The sequence below is a fragment of the Anser anser genome (genome assembly GCF_964211835.1).
Source record: "Anser anser genome assembly, chromosome: 3".
In the NCBI taxonomy this organism is placed as follows: domain Eukaryota; kingdom Metazoa; phylum Chordata; class Aves; order Anseriformes; family Anatidae; genus Anser; species Anser anser.
The window spans coordinates 63,727,026-63,754,206 of NC_139722.1; the positions used below are offsets into that span (position 1 = coordinate 63,727,026).

Below are 27,181 nucleotides of genomic sequence, written 5' to 3' on the forward strand. Positions count from 1 at the left end.
CGGCGGCGGCGGCCGAGCGGGCCCCGCCTTTCGGCCTCCCCTCCCCGTCCCTCCCTCCCCCGGGCCCCGCCGCCCACCGCGGGCGCGGCGCAGCGCAGGGCGGCCGCCGCGGCCCCGCCATGAGCCGGAGGTAGCGGCGGAGCCTTCCGCAGCCGCCGCCCGCCCGCCCGCCATGCCGAACCAGAAGGGCGGCAAGGGCAAGAAGAACAAGCGCGCCAACAGCAGCGGCGACGAGCAGGAGAACGGGGCGGCGGCGGGCGGCGGCGGCGCCGCGGCGGCGGCGGGAGGCGGCGGCGGCGGCGGTGGCGGCGCCGCGGCGGGCGGCGGGGCCGGAGGAGCGGCGGCGGCCGCGGGCGGCGGCGGCGGCGGCGGCGGAGGCGGCGGCGGCGGAGGAGCGGCGGCGGGCGGCGACGCCAAGAGCGGTGAGCGGCCGGCCCGGCCCCGCGGCCTCCTCCCGCCGTGGCGCAGGCCCCGGGCGGGCGGAGGAGGAAGGGGAGGGAGGGCTCGGAGGGAGCCGGGCGGCTGGGGCAGGCGGCGAGGTGGGGTGAGGCTGCTGCGGGGGGTGCCGGGTGGGCAGCAGCGGGCGTCGGCCGCCCGTGGGCAGCGCCCGGTGCGGAAATGGCAGCGCAGCGCCCGGAGCAACAATCCCCGCTTTATGCCGCCGCGGCCGGCCCCCCGCGGGCGGTGTGCTCCGGAGCTGGGCCGGGTATTGTGCTGCCGCTTCGGTCGGGGGCTGGTTGGGGCTGGGGGGGGGGTTCGGTAAGGTTTTATCCTGCAGAAACTTGCTTTGCTGTTCGTGCTCGGAGATAGCCCTGCTGCAAAACGGTATTTAAGGCCAGAACTGGAGGTTGGCAAGCGTTTCCTTACGCCCTTTGCTAAGCAAAAAAGAGAATTCTCAGGTCCGACATTAGCTCTACAACGAGCTCCGCAGAGCTCCCCGTCTTGCCTTTTCCCCCTCCCAAATCAAAGGCTTTGGAAAAGCTGCGAGGGGTAGCTACGACTGGCTTTATATTTTCTGGCAGTAGTTTTGCCTGGCTGCTGCTAGTCGATGAAGAATCCTTTCCAAGAATCCTACTACAGTTTTCAAGATGTCCAATTCCCGCGTATCGTTTAATGGAAACTTTTCCTTAGGAATATTAGCGATTAATTACGCGTTGCTTCGGCTCATAAGGTTTTTGCCAGACTGCTTTTATGAGAATATTACTTACTCCGGAGAGTCATGGAGAATGCTTAGAATTTCTTTTTTTTTTTTTTTGGTCTATTTCTTCTGAGTGAGTGAGCAAGGGAAAAAAGAAAAAAAAAAAACACCATAGAAATTAGTAGGAGTTGGAGGAATGGGCTGCCCAGGGAAGTGGTTGAGTCACCATCCCTGGAGGTTTTTAAAAGACATTTAGATGTAGAGCTTAGTGACATGGTTTAGTGGAGGACTTGTTAGTGTTAGGTCAGAGGTTAGACTAGGTGATCTTGGAGGTCTCTTCCAACCTAGATGATTCTGTGTGAATTCTGTGATTTCTAGAGCATTTTTATCATGACTTCAGTCCAGTGACGTGTACTTTGCAGGTAATGTCTTGCACAAGACCGTGTTGGTTAGTGTGTTGGCTTGTCTTTTGAGGTGGGGAGAAATGGCATTCCCAATTTTTTTTTTCTCTAAAGCACAACAGAAAATGGTGCGTTCAGGTGTGGATGCTTTGTGGGGGGAGCACAAAGCCATGTTCCACATGCAGTGTCCGGAAAGTGCTACCAGTTCTGCAGTGAACACACGTAGCACTACGGCTTGCTGGTGGGACAGGTTTTCTGCCTTCACCTCTGAGACAGTGTCCCAGGTGCCTTGCACATCCCTACTCTAAGCTTGCCAGACTTCTATGAAGTCAGAGTTGCATTTCTAAGAGCTAACCTGAGATCATAGAATAGTTTGGGTTGGAAAGGACCTTAAAAGACCATCTAATTCCAACCCCCTGCCATGGGCAGGGACACCTCCCACCAGGCCAGGCTGCCCAAAGCCCCATCCAGCCCGGCCTTGAGCACCTTCAGGGATGGGGCATCCACAGCTGCTCTGGGCATCCTGTGCCAGTGCCTCACCACCCTCTGAGCGAAGAATTTCCTCCTAACATCTAATGTAAATCGCCCCTCTTCTAGTTTAAAACCATTTCCCCTTGTCTTATGTCTATCTGTAAAAAGTCTCTCTCCATCTTTTCTGTAGGCTCCCTTCAAGTACTGGAAGGCCACTGTAAGGTCTCCCCTGAGCCTTTTCTTCTCCAGGCTGAATATCCCCAGCTCCCTCAGTCATTCTCCATAGGAGAGGTGCTCCAGCCTTCTGATTATCCTTGTGGCCCTCCTCTGGACCCACTCTAACAGCCCCACATCCTTCTTGTGCTGGGGGCTCCAGACCTGGACGCAGCACTCCAGGTGGGGCCTCACAGGGGCAGAATAGAGGGGCACAATCACCTCCCTCCACCATCTCCCACCAAGCTCCCTCTGTTGATCCAGCCCAGGATGCAGTTGGTCTTCAGGGCTTCAAGCGCGCACTGCTGGCTCATGTTGAGCTTTTTGTCCGCCAGAACCCCAGAGTCCTCCTCTGCAGGGCTCCTCTCAATGAATTCTTCTCCCGGTCTGTGCACGTCTGGGATTGCCCCGGCCCAGGTGCAGCACCTTGCACTTGGACTGGTTGAACCTCATGCAGTTCAGATGCTTTTTATTCTCTCCCTTCCTGCTTCCTCATGACTTCAGTGGTCAGAAACATCTTTGTCTCTTTTGTTATACCTCTGCTCCTTTTTTTTTTTTTTTGTCCTCACAACAGAGGTATGAAGTTGGTTTCGGTATTTACTTGAAGCGCCTGGTGAGCGCACCTGATCTGTGACTTGTCACTGTGTCTAGCCTTATCTTTCGTTTCAGGTACTCCTAAAGGCTGGAGGAGTAGGTGTGGTTGCTAGTTTTATTTTACCTAGGCTACCGCCCATCAGATAATCCTCAGCTGGAAGCTTCGTAAATTGTATTTTTACTGAGACATCCAAAGCTTTCAACAGGTTTGGTTCAGGAAATGAAAGAAAAAGTGGCTCCTGTCATGCAGCGAGGCTGGGAATCCAGTTCTCATGTGCAGGGAAAGGACTAGATGATGATAATAGGTTCCCTCTTGTCTATAAAACTCATGAATCCGAAATGAAGCTGTGTAGTGTAGCTGGGCCTTGGAGGCAAGTATCCCGTTACCAGACTCGAGATGTTTGTAAGAGGCTGTGTGCTTACGGTTAATTGATCACTAAGCAGTTTACCAAGGACACGGCCTGCTGCAGCGAGTTGTGAGGTTAATAGAGTTCTGCTGTACACAGTCAACTCTCGATTATTCATGGGAGATTATCTGTGTTGAGGATTAAGTGTGCTGGGTGCAGGGAGGCTCTTCCCTATGCTGCTCCTTGTGGGCCAAGCGAGCCTTGGCTTTGCATCGTGATGTCAGTGTGACAGTCTAGTTACATGGTCACATCAGGACCCTGCTTCATCCGGGGAAGGGACAGTGACTCAGATTTATTTATTTATTTATTTATTTATGTAAGTCTTCATTGTTCTCTTTGTGGTCCATATATTGTTTCTGCCTCCCGTCCAAACGCCAGAATGAAACAGAAATTTTAACTTCTCCTGGGCTTCCCTCTGCAGCCGGGACTAGCGGTGCTGCGTTACGCAGAGCTGCTCTTATAGCAGCCCTTTACAGCAGAAAGGTGTTGCTCTCTTTTACATTATGGAAACTTTTGCTTTATACAATTTTCCCTCCAAGTGTCAGCCAATTTTTGGCATGATGATTGAGAAACACAGACTGATCTTCCTCTGCCCAGGAGGGCACCCGTTTGTTTTGTTTTGGTGATGTTTTAATTAGTGCATGTTTACAGCTCAGACTGTGGTGGAAGTCAGCAGAAGGGTTCAGGCTTATGAGTCTGATTTTGGATGGTGGGGGTTGAGAGGATGGGGCATAAATACTGACTGGATGTGATGACTCTTCTCCATGTTGCACTGCAACTTTTGGCAGCTATTGTGATGAAGGCCACAATGAGCATTCTCGCTCTGTAGCTGTGCCTTCCATTCCTCTGTTTCCTCTTGCTTCTTTTCCTGTGCCTTCCCATTTCTTTTCCTGGAGAATTTCAATGTGTACATCTTCCCTCAGAGCAAGGAGAAATTTTCTATATGATAGCTCAATTTTTCTTGACCAAAGTGACATCTATATTCTGTGCTGAACAAGGAGCAGGTCATGGCGGGCTAATGGACTAATTTACCAGCGTCGTAATGCACAAGGAAACTGAAATTTGGTTTAGTGGGAAGCCTCGTTAGTTAGATTCCTGTCTTCAGAAGTAGATTTTTGTCTTCAGAGCGGTTGAATTCCAAATAAAGTTGTATTTTTCTAGATAATTTTCTAGGTTAGTTTTCTTAATCAAATTGGAAAATCTCAGCTATCATATAAAATTACATCCGTAACTACCTTGGTTTATGCCTCAGTGACTTCAGCCCTGTGGGTTACAGAAATTGGCAATAGCAGTAGTTGGTAATCTTCATCTACAGGCATAAATGAATGTGGGGAGGCAAGGTGTTTTGTGGATCATTTGCTCTGAGCAGCAGCAGAGGAAGGTCCGTCCACAGGGTTTATGTCAGATCTGATATTTCTGAATGGCAAATTCCTTCTCCATTTGTGCCCTGATGAGCTTGGGCACTTTTACTTCGTTAGCTCCTGCCAGTCTAGCTTTTATCCCTTTTATCCTATAAACTTCTTGATCCAGACCCCTCATACAGTTGTTTCTGGCCCTAAAATTCTTTGCTCCATCCATTTTCTTTGCCTTGCGTTCATGTTTGGTCTCATTATCCAGTAGACCCAAGTCCTTTTCCTCCTCTTGCTGGTCCCTACCTTAGCATCTTCCTGATTTGTTCCCGTGTCCTCGTCTCTCCAGCATTGGTGCCATGAGAAGATGAGAGAAAAGGAGAATCTGGCTGTCTGCTCTCCATGTCTGTAGTTTTCCCCTTTAACATAGGGTTCATTAGAGCCAACTAAACTAAAGTTGAGAGGGGAAAAAAAAAAGTATATCTGTCTCTGAATTGCTATTTTACAGTGTGCTTAAGTTCATGCATTTTCCCCACTGGCAAAGGTGAGACCTTAAATTGCAAATTGGTAGGATGTGTGGTGGAATTGCCAGGTGCAGATTTATGCAGAATCCTTGTCATGAAAACCCTTCAGGGGAGGAAGGGCGGGGGGGAGCTGATGGAGGTGGGTGTTTTAGGTCCCATTGGGACGTCGTTGTGCTGTGCCAGCTGAAGGGTTGTGTGAGCAGTGCCCATGTTGACGGGGCTGGGCTGTCTGGGTCACTTCTGTACCTCCCAGTTGTACTTCTGCCTTGGTCTGGCTGCCTTTACCATCAGGAACCCCCTGTGGATCGCCTTGCTGAGGACCAGACCCCAGAAGGACACAGCTAAAATTATAATGTGCCTTCCTCGTAAATGACGTGTTCCTGAGAGATGTGCAGCAGGTACACTTCATGCAGTGGGCGTATTGGAGTATACATCTGCTCTGTACGATGTACTCTGTACCAGAGTGAGTTGAATATTTATAACTTCTCAAATAAGAAATTCTCCAAGAAGCTTAAAAACTGTATTTTAATATCCTCATGTTCATATGAGATCTCTAGAGAACTTTTTCCTAGGTACCTGGCTTTAAAATGGCCAGCTGGGCTTCTGCATACTCTTCGCCTGTGTTGTACAAGTTTGTAAGGCTTTGATTTACTTTCAAATAAAAATATTAACATAAGACAAGTGTATGGAGAAAGCAAATCATTCAGCACTAGGGTGACTAATATATAGAAAGCTGTGACCAGCCAACCAGTAAGATTTACAAAAAAACCCACTTATATTCTGGAGGTGGGGTAGTTAGAGGGCCAGAAGATTTGCCGGTGCAGTATTCAATTAAAAAATGTATTTTTAGAGCATGAATCACTCTAATATATAAGTGTGGATTAGTATTTGCTGATGAATATTCCCTGCTGCATATAACATCTAATTCCAGTTTGGCAGTCTAGTGATGTTGGGTGTTGGAACCTCCTTACTATTTAGCTTGAGGGAGGGAGTCCCGCTGATGTCGGTGAAGCCACCTGGAAAATGAGGTTTCTGTTTGGTTGCAGTGAGTGTCAGAATCTAATTCGTACACACTTTGTAAAGGAGAACCATTTTTCTTCCTAATTCCATTGAGTTCTAACTGCAGAAATCAGCTGAATGCAAATTCCACTGTCTCTATCAATGCAGATTGGTTTTGAAAGCACTTTATCTTAGTTTTGGAATTTTTAAAGCTGTGCAGTTACATCCTTTTGTGACAAATGCAAGGCATTTGCAAATGGGATCATGTCTATGGTGTTGCTGAATAAAATAAATATCCTTTCATACAAGCAAGCACACATTTAATTTTTTTTAAGTTGCTTGCTATCAGAATGGGTATCGGGGCCCGACTGCATTGTGCTCATGTGATCAGTCACTGGTTGAAGCATAATGCTTACATGAGTAAGGGTTATGCTTGACGTTTGTTAGGTTCCATGTGAGGAAACACAGTTTTTGAACTGATTGCTTGACTTTGTGTGTACTCATCCCGTATCTTCCTCCCAGTGATCTAACAAGCAGTGACAAACCAGCTTCTAGTCCTGGGAGACGTTTGTAAGTTTTCTTCAGCCTTGCATATTGACACATCCTTTGATATGAAAGTAGCATAAAGACTGGCAGGCATCCTTCCTTCTCTGCTTTTCTTCCTACAGCACATGCGAGGAAAAATAGAGGTAAACCTTGCGTATGGCTCAGGGAAAGGTAATCCAGCTAATCTTCAAGGTATCTGAATTACAACAGCATTAGTAGGGCATGGGCTTTCTTTAAACAGTTTGCATAGAAATCCAAATAATTTCAAACAGGCCTCTTGAAGTAGTAATCTAGTCACTGGAGTGGATAATTCCGTTTTGAAAGCTGGCAGGATTTTGAGCAGAGCACTGGCATTTCCCAGTAGACTTTAGTGACATTTATCTTGAGAGCATTCACTCTAACCTTTATCTTTCTCTCTCTCTCTTGCGATGGCAGAGTCTTTCAGTCCTCCTGCCAGGGCTTGAGTGGGATATTGCTGCTGTTCCCGTCTCGAATGCTTGCTGGGAGAGGAGATAGCTTCAGTCAGAGCCTGGCTGTTGAGTGTGCCTGGCATTCCCCGGCTGCGCTGCTGTGCTCCAGGATACCATTTTGGGAGCGGTGTGCAGCTGAGGCCCTTGCGTGCTGCGCGGGTGCCAGAGGTGGCACACAGGCCGGGCTGGGAGCCAGCACAGCATCGCGAGAGAGACGTCTATTGGAAGTGACAGCTCCAACCTCCGGAGCTGTTGTCTTGCCGAGACGCTAGATGCAGCAGCTAGGGAGGCTGCATCCCCAGCTTCCCACTGAGTTTCTACCAGCTTCTTTAGCCTTTTACATGAGAATAAAAATACTGTCATATTGAAACCTGGAAAGTATGGACCAATGAGACAAACACCCCTAGACTTAAAGCTGGAAACAATACCATTTGATTCAGCCTTCTGTCCCTTTATTGTTACCTTCCTTGTGCATTTGGGCAGGGCCTTGTGGCTAGCTGGTTCTGATTCTGGGCAAATCCAGTCCACGTCTGTGCTTGGTATTAAGACACCTACTTCTTCACTTGCCTTGCCACATTTATCCCTTTATTTCCAGCATAAGTTGGAATTTGGCACTGAAAACTTGCCAGGGTAGGTGCATTATAGTCCACTTTAGTTATTAGGATATCTGTTTCGTCAGACACGAGGGTGAGTTTACTGTAACATTTCAAGGTATTGAAGGCTGTTGTAAGGCTATAGTAAAAGAATTTATCGGTGGAAATGCTTTGCTGTGAGGATGATTCTATGATTCAGGTGTGGACAAAGCAACAGCTAAGGTTCAGAAGACATTAAAGCCCACCGCTCTTGAGGTAGTCACCAATCTCTGCATTCACCATGATAGAGGACACCATAAACATCCACCCTATATGGAGCAGTGCGAGGAGTCTTCCTGACCTTGGCACAATTGCTTGTGGTACAGAGGACTGCTCCCTACCTGGCCTGGTGATGCCAACCCAGGATTTGCATGGTAGTATCAGGAGTGCGTTGGCATTAGTTATCCTGAGGGGTCTGTTCCCCTTGGTATGGTGAACTGGTGATGTTTTTGGTTGGACTGAGGGGATACATCAAGTCAGGGCAGGATTTTTCCTGTGCAGGGAGACTCTCTACATCCTAAGCCAAAGCTGGCGACTGAGTTGTTCTGTGTTTTGATGACTAAATGGAAAAATTTGGCTAGGTTAGCTAGATGATGATAACCTTGCAGATTTTGGTAATTTCTGTAAGACCATATGAATTCTATGATGGGTTTCAGCTGTGTAGGCAGAGTTGGTCCAGCTTGGAGCGCAGATGGCTGTGCAAGCAAACTGCAAAGCTACTGTGCTGATGTAGGTGCCTCCTGTCCTTGGTTTGTACAGTGCTGCTCTTGATTTCCTGACTGACTTTGGTGATGTGATGGCTGAACTGGGAGTGGGTGGTTGAGTGAGAGCCATAGATAACACCAACCGTGTATCATGTGCTAATCGCAGATTTCATAAACAGGCATTTGTTCTGGCTGTGCTTCAAGTTAGAAGGTGTTAATGTGACAGGTACGACTTAAGCCTTCATGATTTCCGTTGCCTCTTTCCTCTGCTTTGTGGTTAGGCCTTCCTCAGATTTTCTGAGGGAAGAGAGGCCTTTGGAGGCTGAGCGTGAAGTGCACGGAGGTGGTTCTAGCCTCTGCTGCACCCTCCAGGACTCCTGTCATCTGAATTTCCAGCTGAACCAGGGTTTAGTAACTCCAGCTTACCTGAAATCTTCCCTTGAGGAAGGGAAGGTGGTTACTTCATGTGACTACTCACTTCTGACATCCTGCCCATTGGGTGAGCTGCCAGGTACAGCCAGGCTGCTTATGGCTTTTATTCTCTTTAAGACCCTTCCAAGTGTAAATATTGACCACTGCTACTATGCTGTGCCAGGTGAAACATCAGCCTGCGCTGTCCTGCTCTGCCGATCGCTGAAGATGGCCTTGTAGCGTTGGCTTTTCTTTCCAAGAATGTTATAGGGAGTCTCGTGAGACAAAAAGCCTATGTTTTGGGTGGCTGAGCAGATACTGCTGTCCTGTTTCTTCCCCTCCCTTCAAGAGAAGGTCTGGAAACTTTAATCTTAATCAGTCTGCATAGATTGCCTAAGAAGTTTTGGATAGGCATCAGTCATCGTCAGTGAGCGCTATCAATGCAAGCAGTGAGCCAAGCTGTTTTGAAAGACTTTTCTTACTGTTTTTCTGCTGTTATATGTTGTTGCTGCTGCTGCACTGAACATCCAAGCCTGCCTTTTGAATCTACTTGTGAAACATTTTTTCCCAGTGTATTCTTCCTGCTGCGTTCAGGCTTTTAGGAAGGTGACTGATCGTTTCTGAAGTGCTGTATGATTTGTGCTGCTTAGCTCTATGCATATGGCAATACCCTTTTGTCACTTCTTGGTAATCTTTTGCATGTCAGATTATATTTCAAGGTTTACCAGAGCAGACATATTGGGCAATTAATACAAGTTTTCAGCCCGTTTCATTGCTGTTGTGTCTTTACTTTTTTTTTTCTTTTTCTTTTTATAGTTGCACTACAGCATTAGCACGATAATACTGTCTGACTTCAATTAAAATAAAGCTATCCTGATGGTAGGAGAAGCTCTCAAGATTCATGCAGATGGTTGGTGGGGTGTAGCCTTCCACAGATGGGGCTCAACTCCGGTTCAGGCTGACAGAGTGAACAATTTTTGGATGTGTAGGGTTGTGAAGAGAGCCCTGTTCACGTGAAGCTGGTAATATAGGTTAAAGTGTAATGTATGTGTCCCACAGGTATCCTTTCTAGCCTAAGTAATGTGCTGGCAAAGTGTCCGTGGTGTAGATGGTGAGGTGCTAGAGTGACGGTAGACCAAAAGCAGGCTGTAGTAGGTGTCTTACAGCTGACTCAATGCCAAGACCTAAGCTTTTTTTTTTTTTTTTTGGACATATCTTTTTCCAGATCCATAAAAACCTACTGTCTCCTCACAGTTGCTTTAAAATGATAATAGGACTGCCTCTTCCAGCAGCACCACACTTCTCCTTCCTCTGCCCCAGCCTCACGTTGTTAATACCACCCTTGAGCTTTACTAGCGATCCTAAGCGTGGGAGGGGAGCTGAAACCTACGCTGGAGAGTACAGGAAATAATTATCTGTTTCTGTCCACTGACTGAAAGTCTCTGGTGCTTGCACAATGGGTAATGTGGGAACATGGGGGGAAGAGCAAAATTTGCTTCAGGCATCTGCATCTGGGATTTAGAACAAATGAGAGCAGTCACAAAACCGAGGCTATAGAGCCTGGTTGCATCTTTGGTTTTCTGATGAGTGTGTAAACAGAAGTAAACATTCTCCTCCATTTACTTCACCAGAGAAGTTCCTCAGACAGTTGTTATTCTGCTGCTTTCGTTTGTGTCATTATACGGCAAGGGTGGTCTTCATATACTGTCTTAAAGGCTTTTTTTTTTTAATGTAGAAACAGGTTGATGTGTTCCATGTTGAAGGACATTTATCTCAATCCTCTGTTTGTGTTCCTGACTTCTGCTGATGTTTAAACCTGAACGGAAAATCTGAGAAAAAGCCAAACACACAAACAAGCTCCTGCAGTCTTCCATCGTGCTCTTGTTTTTGAAAGAAAAGTTAATTTTATGGAAGTTCTGTCAAAAATATAAACTTGTTTAAGCAGTGAGCTATCTTTGCTCGGATGTATGTTTGTTTGGAATATTGTTATTTCTGTTTTAGAGAGCATGTATGTGCTGCTCCATACGCCTAGTTTCAGAATTACTGATCAAAATTACTACAGAGGAGTATGAGAGAACATCTATTGTGGAACTGTAACTTCTTGGAAGAGTCACTGTGCGGCTGTGATTCCAAATCAGCAGCCTTTCCGCTACAGCAGGACACTTGTTTCTAAACACCAAAGCTGTTCTGCTGCACAAAACTATGTGCTGCCGTGTTTTGTTCTCTCAGGCTGTGAAAGAGATCTTGAAACTGAAAGGTAAAATAGAGGTACTTTTATGGTCAGTTAGGCTTTCTTTCAAAAGGGTCTGCTAGGAGAATGGATGCTTCCCTGATACCTGTTAGCCTTTAATTTTTCCTGAAGTTTATTTTTTTGTAACCAGAAATCTGACAAGTGTTAGTTACTTGGAGTCTATTTATATTTAGGTGACAAACCAGCTTGGGGCTGCCATGTGTGGATGGGCAGTTTGGCTCATGTGAAATTCTGTTTACACAGAAGAGGCTTATTGTGGGTCGCTCTTGACAGTAACTGCAGTACAGTTACCATAAAACATGAGTACAGTGATCTTACCTCTGTCTTTTTGAGGAATAATCTTAAAATTCATTTCTAATTGATTGGAACTAGAAGGGCTTGATAATGAGAATGTTTAAAGTTTTGTAATTCCGTAATAAGCGCTTAGTCTCATTTATAAAATGTTGATTAAATAACGCGGAGCACTTTCGAGGGTGTGAATTGATGGGAAGAGCTCTTCACATTTGCTAGTGTGGATCCCATACCAAGTAATCTGAATGCTGGTGTTTCTGCTCCTAAGACTTATCTGTTCCTGTGAGCTGGTAAAGTTTGACAAAAAGTTGCTTTGCTTTCTGTTTCTTACTTATTTTTTTATGCAGGGACATGTTTTTCGTGAGACATGAATGGAGAGAAGTTTGCAAGGGATGTCCAGTCCTGAAGACTCTGTTTTGCACAAATAGACTTGATGAAGTTTGAAATATTAGACAGAGCTGAATGTTGGCTTGATCATTTCTGTACGGTTTCCAATTAGTGGAGTTTTCTGCCTTCTTAGATAGTTTGATGGTATAGAATTGGTAGGACCTAATGCTGAAAGCTTTAGCTGTAATGGGCACTCCAAATTCTGTTGTGGGAATACTGCAGCATTTTTATCAAGATCTTCTCAAAACTACTGGACTTTGTAATAATAAACCTGTGTCAGTGAAAGCAGGGAAAAAAAAAAACTGACTGGTTGCCTTGAGTAGATTGTCATTACTCTTGCTGCAGGAGTGTGGGCACGTGGTAGAGAGACCTGCTGGTTTTCTAGTGGTTCTTGTGCTACTGCAGGGACAGCAGTGAAATTTCAGGTATTTTCCCAGAAGATGTTAGTAAGGAACAGCTGCTTGTCTTGGTAATGATGTTTTCCAGGGTGACTTCGGTTCCACTGTTTAGCAGTTTGGTGGAGTCTTTTGTGTGGGAGAAGACTCTTTGTTTGCTCTGTTGTTGTCTTCTGGCTATCCTACGCTTGCTTCTGCTATGATGGTTGTGTGACCAGCTAATTTACATTGAGTGGGTAGAAGATGAGGTGAGGAAATGTCTGATAAAGTTGTTATCTAATTAACTTAAATGTGGAAAAAAAAAGACATTGCTGTTCAAAAATTGAATGTTTTTCTTCCTCATAGTTATGATAGGTAGCAAATTCTCAGGTAATATGACAGCTTTAAGTTCTCAAGGAAGAGCTGGAGAAGATCACATTTTACAGTCCTGGTGATGGACCAGTAAAAAGGGGAAGAATCTGTTGAAAGTCACACTTTAAAAGAGCCTCTAGACATACAGAACATTATTATAATCAAATAGTTGTGAATTCATTGTGTGGAATACACAGACTGGTTTGTTTGTTTGTTTCCCCGCGTTTCAGCTACTTTATTAATCTAATTTCTTGTCCACATGGCAAAGAGGCAGTAAACTTCTTAGAGGGTTGGAGATCAAGTATTTTTTCCATCCAAAATCAGAACCATGTTCAAAGTCTCATTAATGAAATTCTTTTATTTTCTAGTTGGTTAACTATGCTGGTATGGACGAACAAGTGTAAAGTCTTTATTCTTAACTGGAGATTCTCTAGACGTGGCTGTGTAGTAGTAACTCTCTGGGCTGTCAGCTATAATTACATGCACGACTGTTAGAACATTTACACTCTGAAACACAGGGGGAGCGTAAGTGGATTGTTGGCATGTCCTTTCTTCCTGCCTTCTGGCAGTGGTGGAAATGAATATGTACCGGAATAGATAAATGTGGGAAATGCATAGTGAGAACTGTTCGTAGTGGTACCTCTCATATCTTGCTGCACATCTGACTTTCGATGAGGAGCTTTGAATGGTTTCAATTTAACTGACTTTTCTGAGATAAACTGCATCGGATGCTACTATTGCAAACTATGCTTTCAGATCTTAAGTGTGATAAAAGAATGGCAAATAACGAAAAACTTTGCAGAGATGCTTGGTGTGGCGTAGTGTGACTTGAATCAAAGGTAACGGTCTGGGAGAATGGATGGAGAACTCTGTGAATTGGTGAAATGACAGATTTTGACTCAGAGTAGATAAATTACTCACTTTTGCATTTAGACAGTGACATTACGCTCAATAATACAGAGTAAAAACACGGAGGAAAAATTAGTCATTGGTTGCCAATAAAATTCATGCCTCTCAAATGACATCCCAAAGCCTGCCTGTTCTCAGCAGGCTTTTCAGAGACCTGAGACAAGCAGTGGGAATATCATGTCGCCTGTATAGGAGGAACTTCCAAAAAGTCCCAAGGCAATGCTTCTCTTAACTAGCACTGTTCTCTCCAGTTTGGTAATCTGTCTTCTTTTCCTTTTGAATGACTGAACGAGTCAGTATTGTGAACTGAAATAGGCTTTTTTTTTTGCTTCAGGAGAACGTTCTTGGGAACGCACCTTTGTTGCAGTTTATAGTCAGTCCCTGAAGGAAGGGTATTGCAGCAAGTTCTCCTTGCAACTGTGCTGTTTCTGGCATGTGAAGCAGAGGCAGAAAAATGAGATGAGGATGTAGCACGTTCCAGGGAACAGCTTGGGAAAATTTTCTTGTACTCCTTGTGCCTGTGTGTTCTGGGTAAATAAGTCTGAAGAACTTCCGTGGTCTTGAATTTACTGAAGGTGTTTTGTTTGCTTGCTTATAGCATTTTTGGAAAGGGGCAAAAACTCTAGCATGCCAATGACCTGTTGTCGCAAAACATACTTTGAGTTGCTGCTGTGTGCCTATTATTGAACGTCTTGAGTACCAGCAAAGGAAACAGCATAAAACCTGTTACCCCAGTGCAGATTACATTGTATTACTCACTCAAGCAGTGACAAGCTGGATTAAGAACAACACAACTGAAGTTTCTTTTTCCCCTTTATCAGGTAGAAGCTTGAAATCCTAAGGAAAAATACCCAGTCGGCAGCAGGCTCTTGCAATGAGGCTCCATGTGTCTCCCTCGCAAGTCCTGGAGCTCTAAGCAGGATTCGGGAGCTCCTGGCAGCCTTTTGCGCTGGGTGAGGCAGCACTTGACCGGGGAAAACCCTAAAGAAGTGTGTGATTGTTTGAATGCAGTAATGCAGAGGTAAAAAGGCAGCCTGCCAGTCCTATTGGAGCGGTGTCTTTTGAGGAAGTAAGACGGTAGAAATACAAAGAAATCTTGGTAATATTTGACTAAGCATCTGAGAACCTTGTTTTGGAGTGAGAATTAGACTCACTTAAGATCCAGTAAAAAGTCCCAATGAGAATTTCCTTTTTTCTTTTTTTTTTTTTTTGTGCCTTCCAACTGCGCCGATGCAGTCAGAAGTTGGAGCAGTTTGTAATCTGTGGTATTCAGGTGAGGGAGGAGAAAATGTCCTTGGTCGTAAATACAGAACATCTTTGTGTAGGTGATACTGTTACAGGGAGAGAATTGAAATAGTCTGTTCTTTGCTCAAGGATATAGCAAAGGCTGCTGTTTTGCTCATAAAAGACCACGTGGTGTTTGGTCTTTATGTTACAGAACTATCTGGTTTGTGAAGTTTAGCTATCAGGTAGGTCAGTAGTGGTGGTATATCCTGAAAACATAACGAAGGACCTCCTTCCTGTACAAGAAACATGACCTGTTTGTCTCGCTGTTCAAAGTCCCGTGGTTCCCGTTTCTCTCGCTATCTATCGTCTCTTGCTCGGTCCCAAAGAAAAGATCAATGCCTGCCTCTCCTTATGATTGCAAAGCCCAGCTGTATATCCTGCTTGTTTTTCAAACAAGCACTTCTGTGTGTTCTTCCCGTGTTGCCTCTCAGGCTTCAAAGCAACCCTCCAGAAACGTCCACAAAGCTTTCTCCTTATTTCTTAATGCTTGCCTTCGCAACAGTGTCCACAGAGCCTTGAGGAGGGTTAATGCTTCTGAGGTGCTTCGGCTTTGAGTGCTGAACAAGCTGTGTTGTCTTTTTGTTTTCTTCTTCCTTCATTGCTATAGCTCCTTTTGTGTACTTTTTTTTTTTTTGGCAAAGATTATTTGTTATTCTGACCCAGACCTGGTGCTTCTGGGCTCTTTGATAGTACGGATCATGCGTAAGAACTCGTGTTTGTATTTGGCACGGCATTTACATGAGTAGTGTCATGTGCAGGCCAGGAGCAGCCTGTTATTAATATGTCTGCTTTATGTTCCACAGAAGCCCCTTGTGCTACTCCACTGATCTGTAGCTTTGGAAGGCCAGTGGACCTTGAGAAGGATGACTACCAGAAGGTCATATGCAACAACGAGCACTGCCCTTACAGCACCTGGATGCACCTTCAGTGCTTCTACGAGTGGGAGAGCAGCATTCTTGTCCAGTTCAATTGCATCGGCAGAGCGAGGAGCTGGAACGAAAAGCAGTGTCGCCAAAACATGTGGACAAAGAAGGGATACGACCTCGCTTTCCGCTTCTGCTCCTGCCGGTGTGGGCAGGGTCATTTGAAGAAAGACACTGACTGGTACCAGGTGAAACGGATGCAGGATGACAAGAAGAAAAAGTCCGTGTTGGAGAAGAGCACAGGAAGGTCCATGGCGGAGTCAGCAGAAGAGGCCAAAAAGGGCAGGCCAGCCAACAAGCCGCAGAAAGGCTTAAGTCACGACATCCAGCGAAGGCACTCGATGGACAGGCAGAACTCCCAAGAGAAGGGTGTCATTGGCGGGAGCTATGCGGTTCGCTCCCCGTGCGTCTCTCCCGGCCAGTCCCCACCGACCGGCTACTCGATTCTTGCCCCCACCCATTTCAGTGGCCCCCGTTCCTCGCGATACTTGGGAGAATTCCTGAAGAACGCCATTCACCTGGAGCCACACAAGAAGAACATGGCCGGTGGGGGCATGTTCAGGAACGCGCACTTCGATTACGGGGCAGCCGGTTTGCAAGCACATCGATCGGGACACTTCGATGCCCCCGTGCAGTTTCTGAGGAGGCTCGACCTGTCTGAGCTTCTCACTCACATCCCCAGGCATAAATTGAATACTTTCCATGTGCGAATGGAAGATGACGCCCAAGTGGGCCAAGGGGAGGACCTGCGGAAGTTTATTCTTGCTGCTCTTAGCGCCAGCCACAGGAACGTTGTAAACTGTGCGCTGTGCCACAGGGCACTGCCAGTGTTTGAACAGTTTCCGCTGGTGGATGGAACCCTGTTCCTTAGCCCATCAAGACACGATGAAATTGAATATGATGTTCCCTGTCACCTTCAAGGTACAGGTTGTCTGTCAGTCATGCTAGGTTTCATTCTGTGATGGGACTGCTTTCTCTTACTCATCTTTCCTCACCCTCCCCCCCCATTTTAGATTTTCATCGTGATTCTGCATTTTTGAGCAGTTTTGTAAAGGCTGGAGTCATGTCCAAATTATGATGTGGGTCAGGCTGAAATGCTTAGGAATGAATTACAAAAAGCAAAAGATGTGTAGAGAGATCCATGCCTTGCTTTTGGTTTTATAACCAGCAGATATTTCATCTAGTTTCTAAGTAGACTATAGCCACCCTGTTCTGCAGTGTGTACATACTGATTTATGTGTTGTGAGTTTTGCTCCAAGACATACATCAGCCTTTTAAACAACTTTTTATGTTAAGCATGCTGTACTGCAGCATCAATGAAAGTCATATTTGTATCGCCTGTTGTGCCTCTCATCTGCTTTCAGACTAGAGAATATCGGTTTCGTTTTATTGCACATGGTGGTTAGTGTTGTGTGTTTTTTTTTAACATGGCAAGGACTATAGTTTGGCATGTGTTAGTGCAGTCTTGGCAAGGACTGTTTCTGTGGCCTGGAGAAGTTAGACATAGTGAAAGTAAGCTTTTATTATGCTGGGATGAAGTGGCATTGAGGTAGTGGGGGCTTTAGATTTGGTTCCAAATTGCCGCTGGTTTGAACAGCATCCTGACCGTGTCCCAGCTCCCTGCTGAGCTGGGAGCAAGGCATGTATCATTTTTCTCCTCCTAGAGGAAAAATAGAAACAAAACAACAACGAAACATGGGCTGGGATGAGCCTCAGCTCTTCCTGAGAGATATGTCCCAAACTAAGTGATTAAGGTGGTACATGGCAAAACACGTCTGTTCTGCAGTCTGCTGGCAGCCAGTATGGCTAACATAAGTCAGAGACACTATTCCTAGTTTGTTTTTCAAAAACATAAAATTACATGTTGAAAAGTGTAATGGGAATGCATTAGCAGGAGGTATTTTAACATTTAAGTTTCTCTCCTTTCAATAAAATGTTGTTATCTCATGCATGGTTATAATATCTATCATGTAACATTCCTTTGCTCAACAAACTTTGTATTTTTTTCCTTTACTTAAATCATAGTGCACTAAGTCACTGAACTGTATTCATGCTAACATTATTGTTTCTGTCTTACCTAATGTATTTTCAAGGGGAAAAAGTGACAGACAAACGTACAAGCTGAAAAATCTCCAGGATAAGCAGAATATACCTATGTGAGATAACAGTGCTTATTTGCTTTTGTGAGGAGACATGCACAATGTGCTTGTGATCTTATCAGTGCTAATAGATGGTTTAGTAATAGTGAAACTTGCCACTTCTTATTGTTTGCCACTAAGAATGAAACTGCTGAATTATTTTTTTTTATATTTTAGTTAATTGCTCTTTACCCATTGGATGATACACCTGAAAAACTTGCTCAGACAACGTGCTGTGAATAATTAATTGTTAAAATTTTTACCTCCTTGTCCTGGGTAAAATGGTTTATTATCAGGAATACGCTTTGAAATGAAATTACACTTGAAAGGGTGCTGTTCCAGGGTGTTATTTTCTCTTTAGTAATGAAAATCACTTCTTTTATCAGGCATGTTTAAGATATCAGGAGTCTCATTCCCTATATAGCAAGGATTGTGAAAATCAAGTGGTGGGGAAATGTAACATCTTAATATGCAGAAGCAGAGCAGAACTTCAGTTCAGGAAAATTATTTGTCTTCCTACACAACACAAAGCTTTAGCACATGGAGTTATTTGAAAGGCTCCAATCTCTTGTTGTTCGCTTTAGGAACAGCGCTTACTGTATTTGCTCTTCAGTCTCATCACATCACTTTCTCTAGAGCTGAACAGCCCAATGTGGAGTTACTGGATTTATCAGCTCACGCTGGCAACTTTATTGTTTATATATATCTTAGGTAGAATCTGATTTTCCTTCTCATTTTTTCTAAAACAATTGGCTTAAAAAAGAAAACAAGTTAAAAAACAATCCGTTATCTTTAAAGTATCTAGTTACTAGTCAGCAATTTTTAATATTTTATTCCATATAACTAGAAAAAAGGTATACGATGTGCGTGCTCCTTAAATTATGAATTGTGATGTGTGCAGGCCTTTGATGCTAAAGGGCACAAATCATAATCCAACATAAGCACAGACTATATGCAGTCCTGTTTTGTAGTTGCATTAGTAGTTTTGTTTGTAACTGCATTACTACGTAACCTTTTCTTGTATGGCAGTGCAAAATATGGTATATTACAGAATTATACTCTGTGTCAGTCCACTTAAAGCCTACTCTAAACTACTAGTCACTACAAATCAGGCCTAATCTAGATGGCAGATCTTTGTAGTTTGTGTAAGGCATTTTGTTTTGCGGGAAATTTGCATATTGGATTTCAAATTGTTGAGTTTAGTGACCTTTTTGTGGAGAAAGTATTTTGTGTTAAAGTCTGAGCCACTTGATTTTTACAGAAGGCAGTGTAACTCAGTTTTCGAAATCACTGTTCGTACAGAACCTAAGTTCGTGGGAGAGCTTGATAGATTTGTAGTTCTGTATGGCACGTTAAAGTTGTATGTGTAACATATGTTTTTAAATATAGTTACTGTAAATGAATCAACAGGAAAAAGCGCAGGAAAGAAAGTTCTTCTGGCTGTTACTTTTTTCCACGAAGAGTATTAGGTCCTTAGTTACCTGTTTGCTGAAAGATTTTGGCAAGTTGTTAAATGAGTCTGTGCCTGGCTTGTTAAAAAGCTTCAACGCTTCTCCACTTCTGTTGGGTGGGGATGAAGCTAGGGTAGTTGTCTTTGTGGAAAAATGGCAGCTGACCACATAGCTTAACCTGGCATCTGCTCATGTAGCTTAAGCAACTCCTTTTACAAAATACTTTGCTAAGGTCTACCAGCAAATAAAGGAATGGGGTTTGGGGTGGGCAGGATGATGACTGGTTCCTGAGTTTTGCGTTCATGGAAAATAGCTTCAGTTAAGTCCTATGTATTTGTGACAGAGAAACATCTTTTACTTATCGTTCACCCTTTTCAAAAAGATTTTAATAAGGTGTGATTTGTAACACTAAAGGGCAAATAACACATTGCAGGAAATGTCTGTTTTAATCTTCTGTTACAGTCTCCTTAAGAAGTGTGTTTCCTGTCCACAGGAAGGCTTATGCATCTCTATGCTGTTTGTGTAGACTGCTTAGAAGGGGTTCACAAAATTATCTGCATTAAGTGCAAGTCCCGGTGGGATGGAAGCTGGCATCAGCTGGGAACTATGTATACCTACGATATTCTGGCAGCATCTCCCTGTTGTCAGGTCAGTATCCTAGATAAGTAAGATTCCTAACGTGAAATTCCAACTAATGATAAATAAAGCAAAGGTTTGTGTTTCTCTCCTCCCTTCCCTTCCTCCATCCTTCTTTTTCAGCCTATGCGTGCAGTACAAGAAAGCTGAGTCCATGTCCCTTTATCTTAACTTATGGAGCACAAAGGCCTATAGCTAGACAAAAGCTAATGTAATGGTCAGTGGTTAAGTTTTGTTTTTTTTTTTTTAATAAAGCCCCTTTAAATGCATTCACAATTAAAGCTGGTGCTTGGGATGATCATTAAGCATTACCTTTGGCATCAGGTAAAATTCTAGTAGTATTTTAATAATATTTGCACATTTTTAGCAGATGATATGTGCATTCAAGTTCCTTCTAGTTGCTTGAGTAGAGTTCTGTCATAAGATAATCATTGCAAAAAAGCTGAGGAAATCTAAAGGTCTAAGAGTCTTTGTCCTTGGAGATTACCCATCTCTCCTTAATCTTTGCTGCAATTGACTGTGCTGATGGTACTCTGCCACAGCCTGAAGAAGCTTAGCTTTTGTTAAGTGCTCACCTCATATCTTGGGTGAGAAAGAGCCTAGGTTTACTCCAAAGTAGATACATAACACGCCTGAGGCAGCAGGACCATTGGCATCCAAAAGGTTTTTTTTCTGTTTGATGCGTCAAAGCTCAGTAGAGTTGTGTTGCGGAGGTAGGGATGACCCATGGTAGGCAGCTGTGTAAATAGCACCGGGTGCTGTTTTTGTAGGTGCAGCGCAGGGGTCCCTTTTGGCATGTCTGAAGGCAGTGGCTGGCTCCTGACACACAGGATTTGTAACTGGGTTAGAGCAAGTGCCTTGCCAAGATGTTCACATTCCAAGAATGGTCACTTCATGGTTTTGTGGATGCTTTCCATAAAGATTTGCAGTCTCCTAATTTCTTAAGATTAAAAATAAGTAAAATTTCTAAGCTCCAGCAGTCTTAGTTCTGAGTGAGGCTTAAAAGGAAGACAGTCCCTGCCCTTGAAGATGTGGCGATACAAGAGCAGTCTCTAATAGAGCTTTACCAATATGTGAGACACAGTTTAATTTTAAATTTAACATTTTTACCAAGATGTGTTGATCACAAGACAAGTGGAGTTGCTGGTACTGGATAAAATTACATTGTTAACGACTGCAACAAAAAGCAGAGATGCCTCCCTTTTTGTGCCTCTTGAGACTGCAGCTTTTTTTAAATAGGGACTTTTAAAGATAAAACACAGATGCTAACTTACTAGCTCTGTAAAATTCAGGAAATTTAAATTTGAATTGCTTCTTTTGAATGTACAAGACAGGAATTAAGGTCTCGTTATAAAAGAGTCTTAATTGTATGATTAATGGACAGTATGACAGTACATGGTAAATAATAGATCTGAATGTAAAACCACTAGCTTCAGCGACTGATCGCTGGGTAATATGCGTCATTGTTTCACTCTTATTGTTACAGATGATTCTGCATATAGAGGAATGACATTTAAATATGGTATATAATTTAACTCTGAATTGCCTTGCTAATTTTTGTTTTGAATAATTTCATACCTTATTTCAAAATATTTCATTATGCTTCAAGAATGTGCATGTAGGATAATGAACTACATCCACTGTCAGGTTGATGGCAGCTGGCTGATGGGCTGGACACCAGCGAGGGGAAAACCCACACTTTAAGAAAATTGCCATAAATCTATGCCCCATTAGACTGCATTTCTTAGAATTTCTGCTTTTCAAGCAAAGCAGATATCTATGGACTTCATAATTTGTTTCTTTTTGAGTCTTGTCTCAACAGCAGTAGTACTTTAATAATTGCTTCCTCCCCTCCTCCCAAGAAAGTCCCTTAAGTCAAGGTTGCTATAGAAAATCATTTGGTGTTCTTTTCAATGAAGAGCTGAAGCTTTCGTTAGCACGTGAGGCTGTGAGGTTAAACTATGGTACAGATCAAGCCCTCGCTGCTCATTTGCTGTTTTTACTCTTAACCTCCTTTGTGGTCTTAAATCTCCTGCTTCTCCTGAGTGTTTCGTACTCCCTGCTGAGCTTTCACACTGCCTGTTGCTTTCTGCACAGAAAATGGGCTGGATATCTCAGCTAGATGTCTCCTGAAGACACTTGTTGCTGTTGTTACTGCTGACTATGAATAGCTCTGCCTCTCATCACCCTTCACCTTTAATTATTTCTTCTACCTATCCAGTTAATGTTGGTCCTGTCTCAGCTGGATTTTGTAGAATAGTTTGTGTTAAGTTTATATAACCTGATACGTATTATAAATGTTTAAATAAATATTTAAAGTGATACAATGCCATGCTGATAAAGTAGATCAAGTTATACGTTTGTTAAACCAAAAGATTAAAATGCTGATACATCTCAAGGAGAGATCATGTTCAAACATAGACCTAAACAAATACACAGTGGGAACTCTAAGGTAAGGATTGCATGGCACAAATGTGAAGTTTCACAAATGTGAAGTTTCTCTCCTCAATTCAGGGCTTCGTTTGTGGCTTATTGAGACAGCACTTCTTACGATGAGCTCATGAATTGGTTCAGAGGTGAACTAGCACAAAACAACCTATACATATATATGTAAGGTCTGAAATTCTGTACCTCCTGCCAGAGTGGGAAATAACTTGCTCTCCAGACTTTGCTGGGCTGTAGGTGTTACTTCACGTGAAAACCATTCTGCGTGCCTGTGAGTTACTGGTCTGGGTGAAAAACATCCTTACCGGCAGGCCCCATGGTTGTCATTTTCCTGACTGAAGCTGTGGCCTTGCCAGAGGCTGGGGCTGAGTGTCTCTTTAGCTAAGGCAAGGAATGGAGGTGAATCTGGTTATTTCAAAAGTGTTTTTGTTTTCTTTTTTTTCCACAGGCTCGACTGAACTGTAAGCACTGTGGGAAGCCAGTAATAGATGTACGGATTGGCATGCAGTATTTCTCCGAATACAGCAACGTCCAGCAGTGTCCTCACTGTGGAAATCTAGACTACCACTTTGTGAAGCCATTTTCTTCATTTAAAGTTTTGGAGGCTTATTGACGAAAGCTTTGCTTTAGTAATAGCTATTTTATGGGTATTTCAACTTTATTACATATCTTTTTATAGGATTCATTCTGTGATGAAATTCCTTTCTTTTCTAACTGAAAGAGCAGCTTCTTTGTCTGTATACATATGAATATGTATATATACATGTTGTTAAACCAGAATCCTCCTGACGAGATCTCTGAAGGTTGGAGGCATGCCAATTTAATGGCCTTTGAATATATCCCAAGTGTGGGGTAAAGTTCAGCTAAAATGATTTGGTTTTATTTTTTGTATTATTGTAATACAGTTTGTAAGAAGGACATGGGTCAGAGAACTATGTCCAGTTGGAAAGTGGGTAACTGTGTAGGCTTGTTGTCCCTCTAGCTTGGTGGAAATGGGAAATCCTTGGAAAGAAATAATCCTGTAGCTGTTGAATTCATTGAGTCTTTTGCATTGGTCCCAGTGGGCACAGGAGCATGCCCCAGACTGTCGTCTTAGTGGGCTTTCTTTCAGGTTTCCCAAGATGGGATAAACTAAGATAATGTGACAAGTGAATGTAAATCTATGCTAGAAAAAGTGACCTTGAGTTATTTTTTGGCATAGCGTCTTCCTGCCGTATACGTTTGTGTGTTTCTCTCTGACGGATTGTACGGCAATAGTACTGCTTCCACCAGTGTTGTAATGTTAGCGGTCAGGTTATTTGTTTATACCAAAACAAGCTGGAGATCTTAAAATGCTTTATTTAAAGGTATTTCTTCACAGATATTTTAGGACCTTGTGATAAATGGAAGGAACAGGCTGAACTGAACGGGGATGTTTGTATGTGTCTGCTGGGACTGAGGCTTTGCTGCCTACTGCAGACTGGTGTGACTGGCTTGGAAAGAGGACCACGAAGTGGGATCTGGGCCATCAGACCAGTAAGAGCTGAGAGGTACTTAGTATGACACATGGCATCAGTTTTTAAGTCAATTAATTACTGCACCTTTGTCTTTCAAAATCATGTAAGTCCAGGATCTAAAACCTTGGAGACTTTTTAAGAAAGCAAATTTAGTGTATTTACTTTCTACATGCCTCTGTGCTGTATATAGTAGTCAATGCATTAGGCAGTGAATTTGTGTCATAGGGTTTGGCCCTGTAGAATCTGCAATTTTTGTTTCTTGCTCCCAACTTTTCCCTTACATAAATAAAAGTTTTAAAATAGGTCGTTAATCTTTTACTTGGCTTCTAAAGCCAGCTGAGATTTTTGTAAGTTTTTTTGTTGTTTATGGAGTGATCGGTCACTCGAGGTATGGGTTTTGTTTCTCTTTATGAGGTGGGTTTATTTTTTGTTTCTTCTGAAGTTTTTTTGGTTTTCCCAAATTAGAATCTCAAAGAGTGTATCCGTTGAAATCATGATCTTAAAAATGTCCCTGATAATCTGCACACTCTGGGAAGGAAAACAGAAAAGTCAGAAGCCAAGAAAGTGTTGCATATACTGGACAGAGAATTACGCTTTCTGCTAAGTTAAGAAATTAATGTGCACGTGAAATTTGAACTGAATATCCATGTTTCTCTGTGCGTAAAAAATGCCAAGTTCACAGTTTTATTTCCTGGCTGTCTTCACTGCAGAATTAGCTCCTTTAAGCATTAGCCACTCTTCAAGTAATACTCAGGCTGCATAGAGGGCTTATGTTGGCACACATCACTTACTGCTAACTTGGGTGGTAATGTCCTTAGAAGCCAGCTAAGTCAGGTTAATGATTTTCACATCTGGGTAGGACTGGGCTATCTCATAACGGTTATGTTGGTGATCCACCACCGCTGGTCTGAACAGCGACATTAACAGGCTGTGATAGTCTACATCACTGGCTCTCCCCTTGCTCTGTCCTCTCTTCTGTCCGTGTGTTTGTGTCTGGAGCACATTCTTGGGGTTTTGTGCAGTTGTTCCTTGGGGGTCTATTTGTGACAGTTTGGGGAAAACTGTTTCCTTTTTAAGACAAATTGTGGGAAGAACTTTGGGACACTTCTAACACTGTCCTGGTGTGGCTATCACAAACCAAGTTATGCCTGCTCCAGTTACAGTGGCACCAGCACTGTAACCGTTGGCCATAGAAGCAGGATCTGGCCCAGGTGTACGTGGGCTGGAAGAAGTTAGCTAGCAGATAAAACTTGGTTAGCTGTGCAGTGTAGACTTCCCTTATGGAGAACAATCAAGTTATAATTCAAATTAATTACTTGGGGAGGATGAGCCTTTCACCTTCAATGGTATATTTCCACAACCTGTTGGAGTTAGGGTTGTTTGGAGTTAAGTTGTCTGGCAGTACCATGGGTACCAGATCACATACACAAATGTTGGACTCTTGTAGCAGAAAGACAAAGCTCCTGTAATGATAAAAATTAAAGAATACATATAGCATTTGATCTTGAGTGCTAGTCACTCATGCGTTGAGCCTAAGGTATTAATCCCCACATACACTGAAAGGGTAACAAAATAGTAGCATTCTGTACCTATTTTTTTTCACCCATTTGGTGAGGGGAGGTGTCACTGCAATGCACATGGTAGGGCAGAAACAGGATATGGAGTTCTTCTAAATACTTGTTCACTTACTTTCCTTAATATAGCTTAATTTATAATTCTTTATGTTCTTAGATGCCTCTCCAGGTATGTATGTATGACAATCGAGAATGAGTAGAAGTGGAGAAAAGGAATTTGGCCACTTCTTAAAAACACAAACATGTGAAAGGTTGTACAATATATTCAAGTCAAAATTAAGAATGCAGCAGACCGAGAAAGTGAGGAGGGGAAAGCATGTTTAAAGTCTTAATAGCAACAAGAAGTTGTTTACAAATCTATCCAAGGCAACAATTTAGTTCTCAATCACCTTTTCCTTTTAATTCTGATTTTAAGTGAGTCTTAACTACCACTTGAGGAAACGCCTATTTTCTTGCAAAGCACATCTCTCAACTGGAGGCTAACAGCACATGTAGTACCGTAAAATGATTCTCGATGGAAACCAGCTGAGCTAGAGAAAGATTCCTCTGAACTTTTCCTCTAAAGTAAATTGTCCCTAATTTATAGGGAATACTTTCTCTGCTTCTTGCTGATGCTGAAAACTGGTCTTGTGTTACTGCACAATGCAAGTAAAGATATATATATATTTTTTAATAAGATGCATCAGACTCCAGTCAAGCAGACAGGCCCACCCTTTGGCCATGAAAGTTTTGGCTAGGCATTGCATAAGTACAAAGTCAGAGTGAACTTTGGGACTTAATGGCTACTTAAGAGGTTGAACTAGACAACAGTTGGTTTGCTATCTGGCATGATGAGCACTGGTAGTAGTCATTGAGCTTTTAAATGTGTCAAAAGGGAAATGGTTTGTCAGTGTAGGGAGCTGCTTGCTTTGCTTGTTTGGCTAAAGTTTACTCTTCACTACCTTTCATTTTTCTGATGCTGTGTGTTCTTTTTAGTCTGGCCTGTGGTTGGATTAAACTGTGCCTGAAGTATGTTTTGTAAACGAGAATACAGTCCTCTGGATTTGGAGGTTCATTCTACTCTTCTTAAATGCACGATACTCCTTGTGATAGTAATAGGAGTTGCATGTGCAAATGCTTTTCTTTCCAGTAGTTAACAGTGTTTTCCATAGGAGAGGCTTGCATTTAGATAGACTTAATATTTTGGATGTGTAAATGAATTCATCCATCAGTAGGGCATTTAAAAGTAAATTTTGATAACCATAACTAACACAGAAGACATCTTTTACATGCTGATACATAAGTTGACATCTACCAGCGTGAGCAGGCTGAAATTCATGTTCTGTCTAATGCTGCAGAGACATTAAAATTACAGTGCTCTATAGCCCATTGACTATTTCATAGTCTATTTGCATTCATGTGTCCAGTAGTGAGCAGTGTATTCATAATGAAATTAGTTGGGAAAATAGGGAATATTCCTACGAGGGAGGCATCTAACACAATTTCTTTTTTTTTCTTTTCTTTTTTTCCCCCCTCATGTACTCTTCATTTTGCTGTACCAGGTAACTGAGAACAAACATGCTGTTGTAAGGCCACCGGTGAGAAAACACCTCAAAAATATACTTGTCCGTAAAGGTTTCTTGTTGAGACATTTTTGGATTGCACTTTTGCAGATGGAAGAATATGTACATAGAAAATGAATGTTGATGAAATCAAAATAATTGGTTATGATATCATTCGCGTGTGTTGTTAGAGAATATTTTGTTGTGACTTCTCTGTATTAAAAAATAATAAATACCAGACACCTAA

At 43.1% G+C, this 27,181-nt stretch overlaps 1 protein-coding gene across 3 annotated transcripts; it reads left to right on the top strand.

The window, feature by feature from the left end:
- The first annotated feature begins 28 nt into the window (after positions 1 to 28).
- Positions 29 to 27,181, top strand: HECA (hdc homolog, cell cycle regulator). Of its 3 annotated transcripts, none has more exons than XR_014582251.1 (5): positions 29 to 422; positions 15,534 to 16,574; positions 19,736 to 19,890; positions 22,772 to 23,852; positions 26,935 to 27,181. XR_014582251.1 is itself a non-coding variant. In XM_083830937.1 (5 exons), the coding sequence occupies exons 1-4, from the start codon at positions 173 to 175 to the stop codon at positions 22,934 to 22,936; spliced, it is 1,611 nt and encodes a 536-aa protein (XP_083687063.1). In that variant the 5' UTR covers positions 29 to 172; the 3' UTR covers positions 22,937 to 22,970; positions 23,684 to 27,181. The 3 variants fall into 3 exon arrangements, 2 of the variants coding, with proteins under 2 accessions (XP_083687063.1, XP_083687062.1); XM_083830937.1 differs by having other exon boundaries at positions 22,772 to 22,970; positions 23,684 to 27,181; XM_083830936.1 differs by having other exon boundaries at positions 22,772 to 27,181.

Bases quoted from the DNA above. Each gene is read 5' to 3' on its own strand.
- HECA (XM_083830936.1), top strand. From the start codon at position 173: ATGCCGAACCAGAAGGGCGGCAAGGGCAAGAAGAACAAGCGCGCCAAC. The intron at 423-15,533 runs GTGAGCGGCCGG...TATGTTCCACAG, and splicing joins GGGCGGCGACGCCAAGAGCG to AAGCCCCTTGTGCTACTCCA. The intron at 16,575-19,735 runs GTACAGGTTGTC...TCCTGTCCACAG, and splicing joins TGTTCCCTGTCACCTTCAAG to GAAGGCTTATGCATCTCTAT.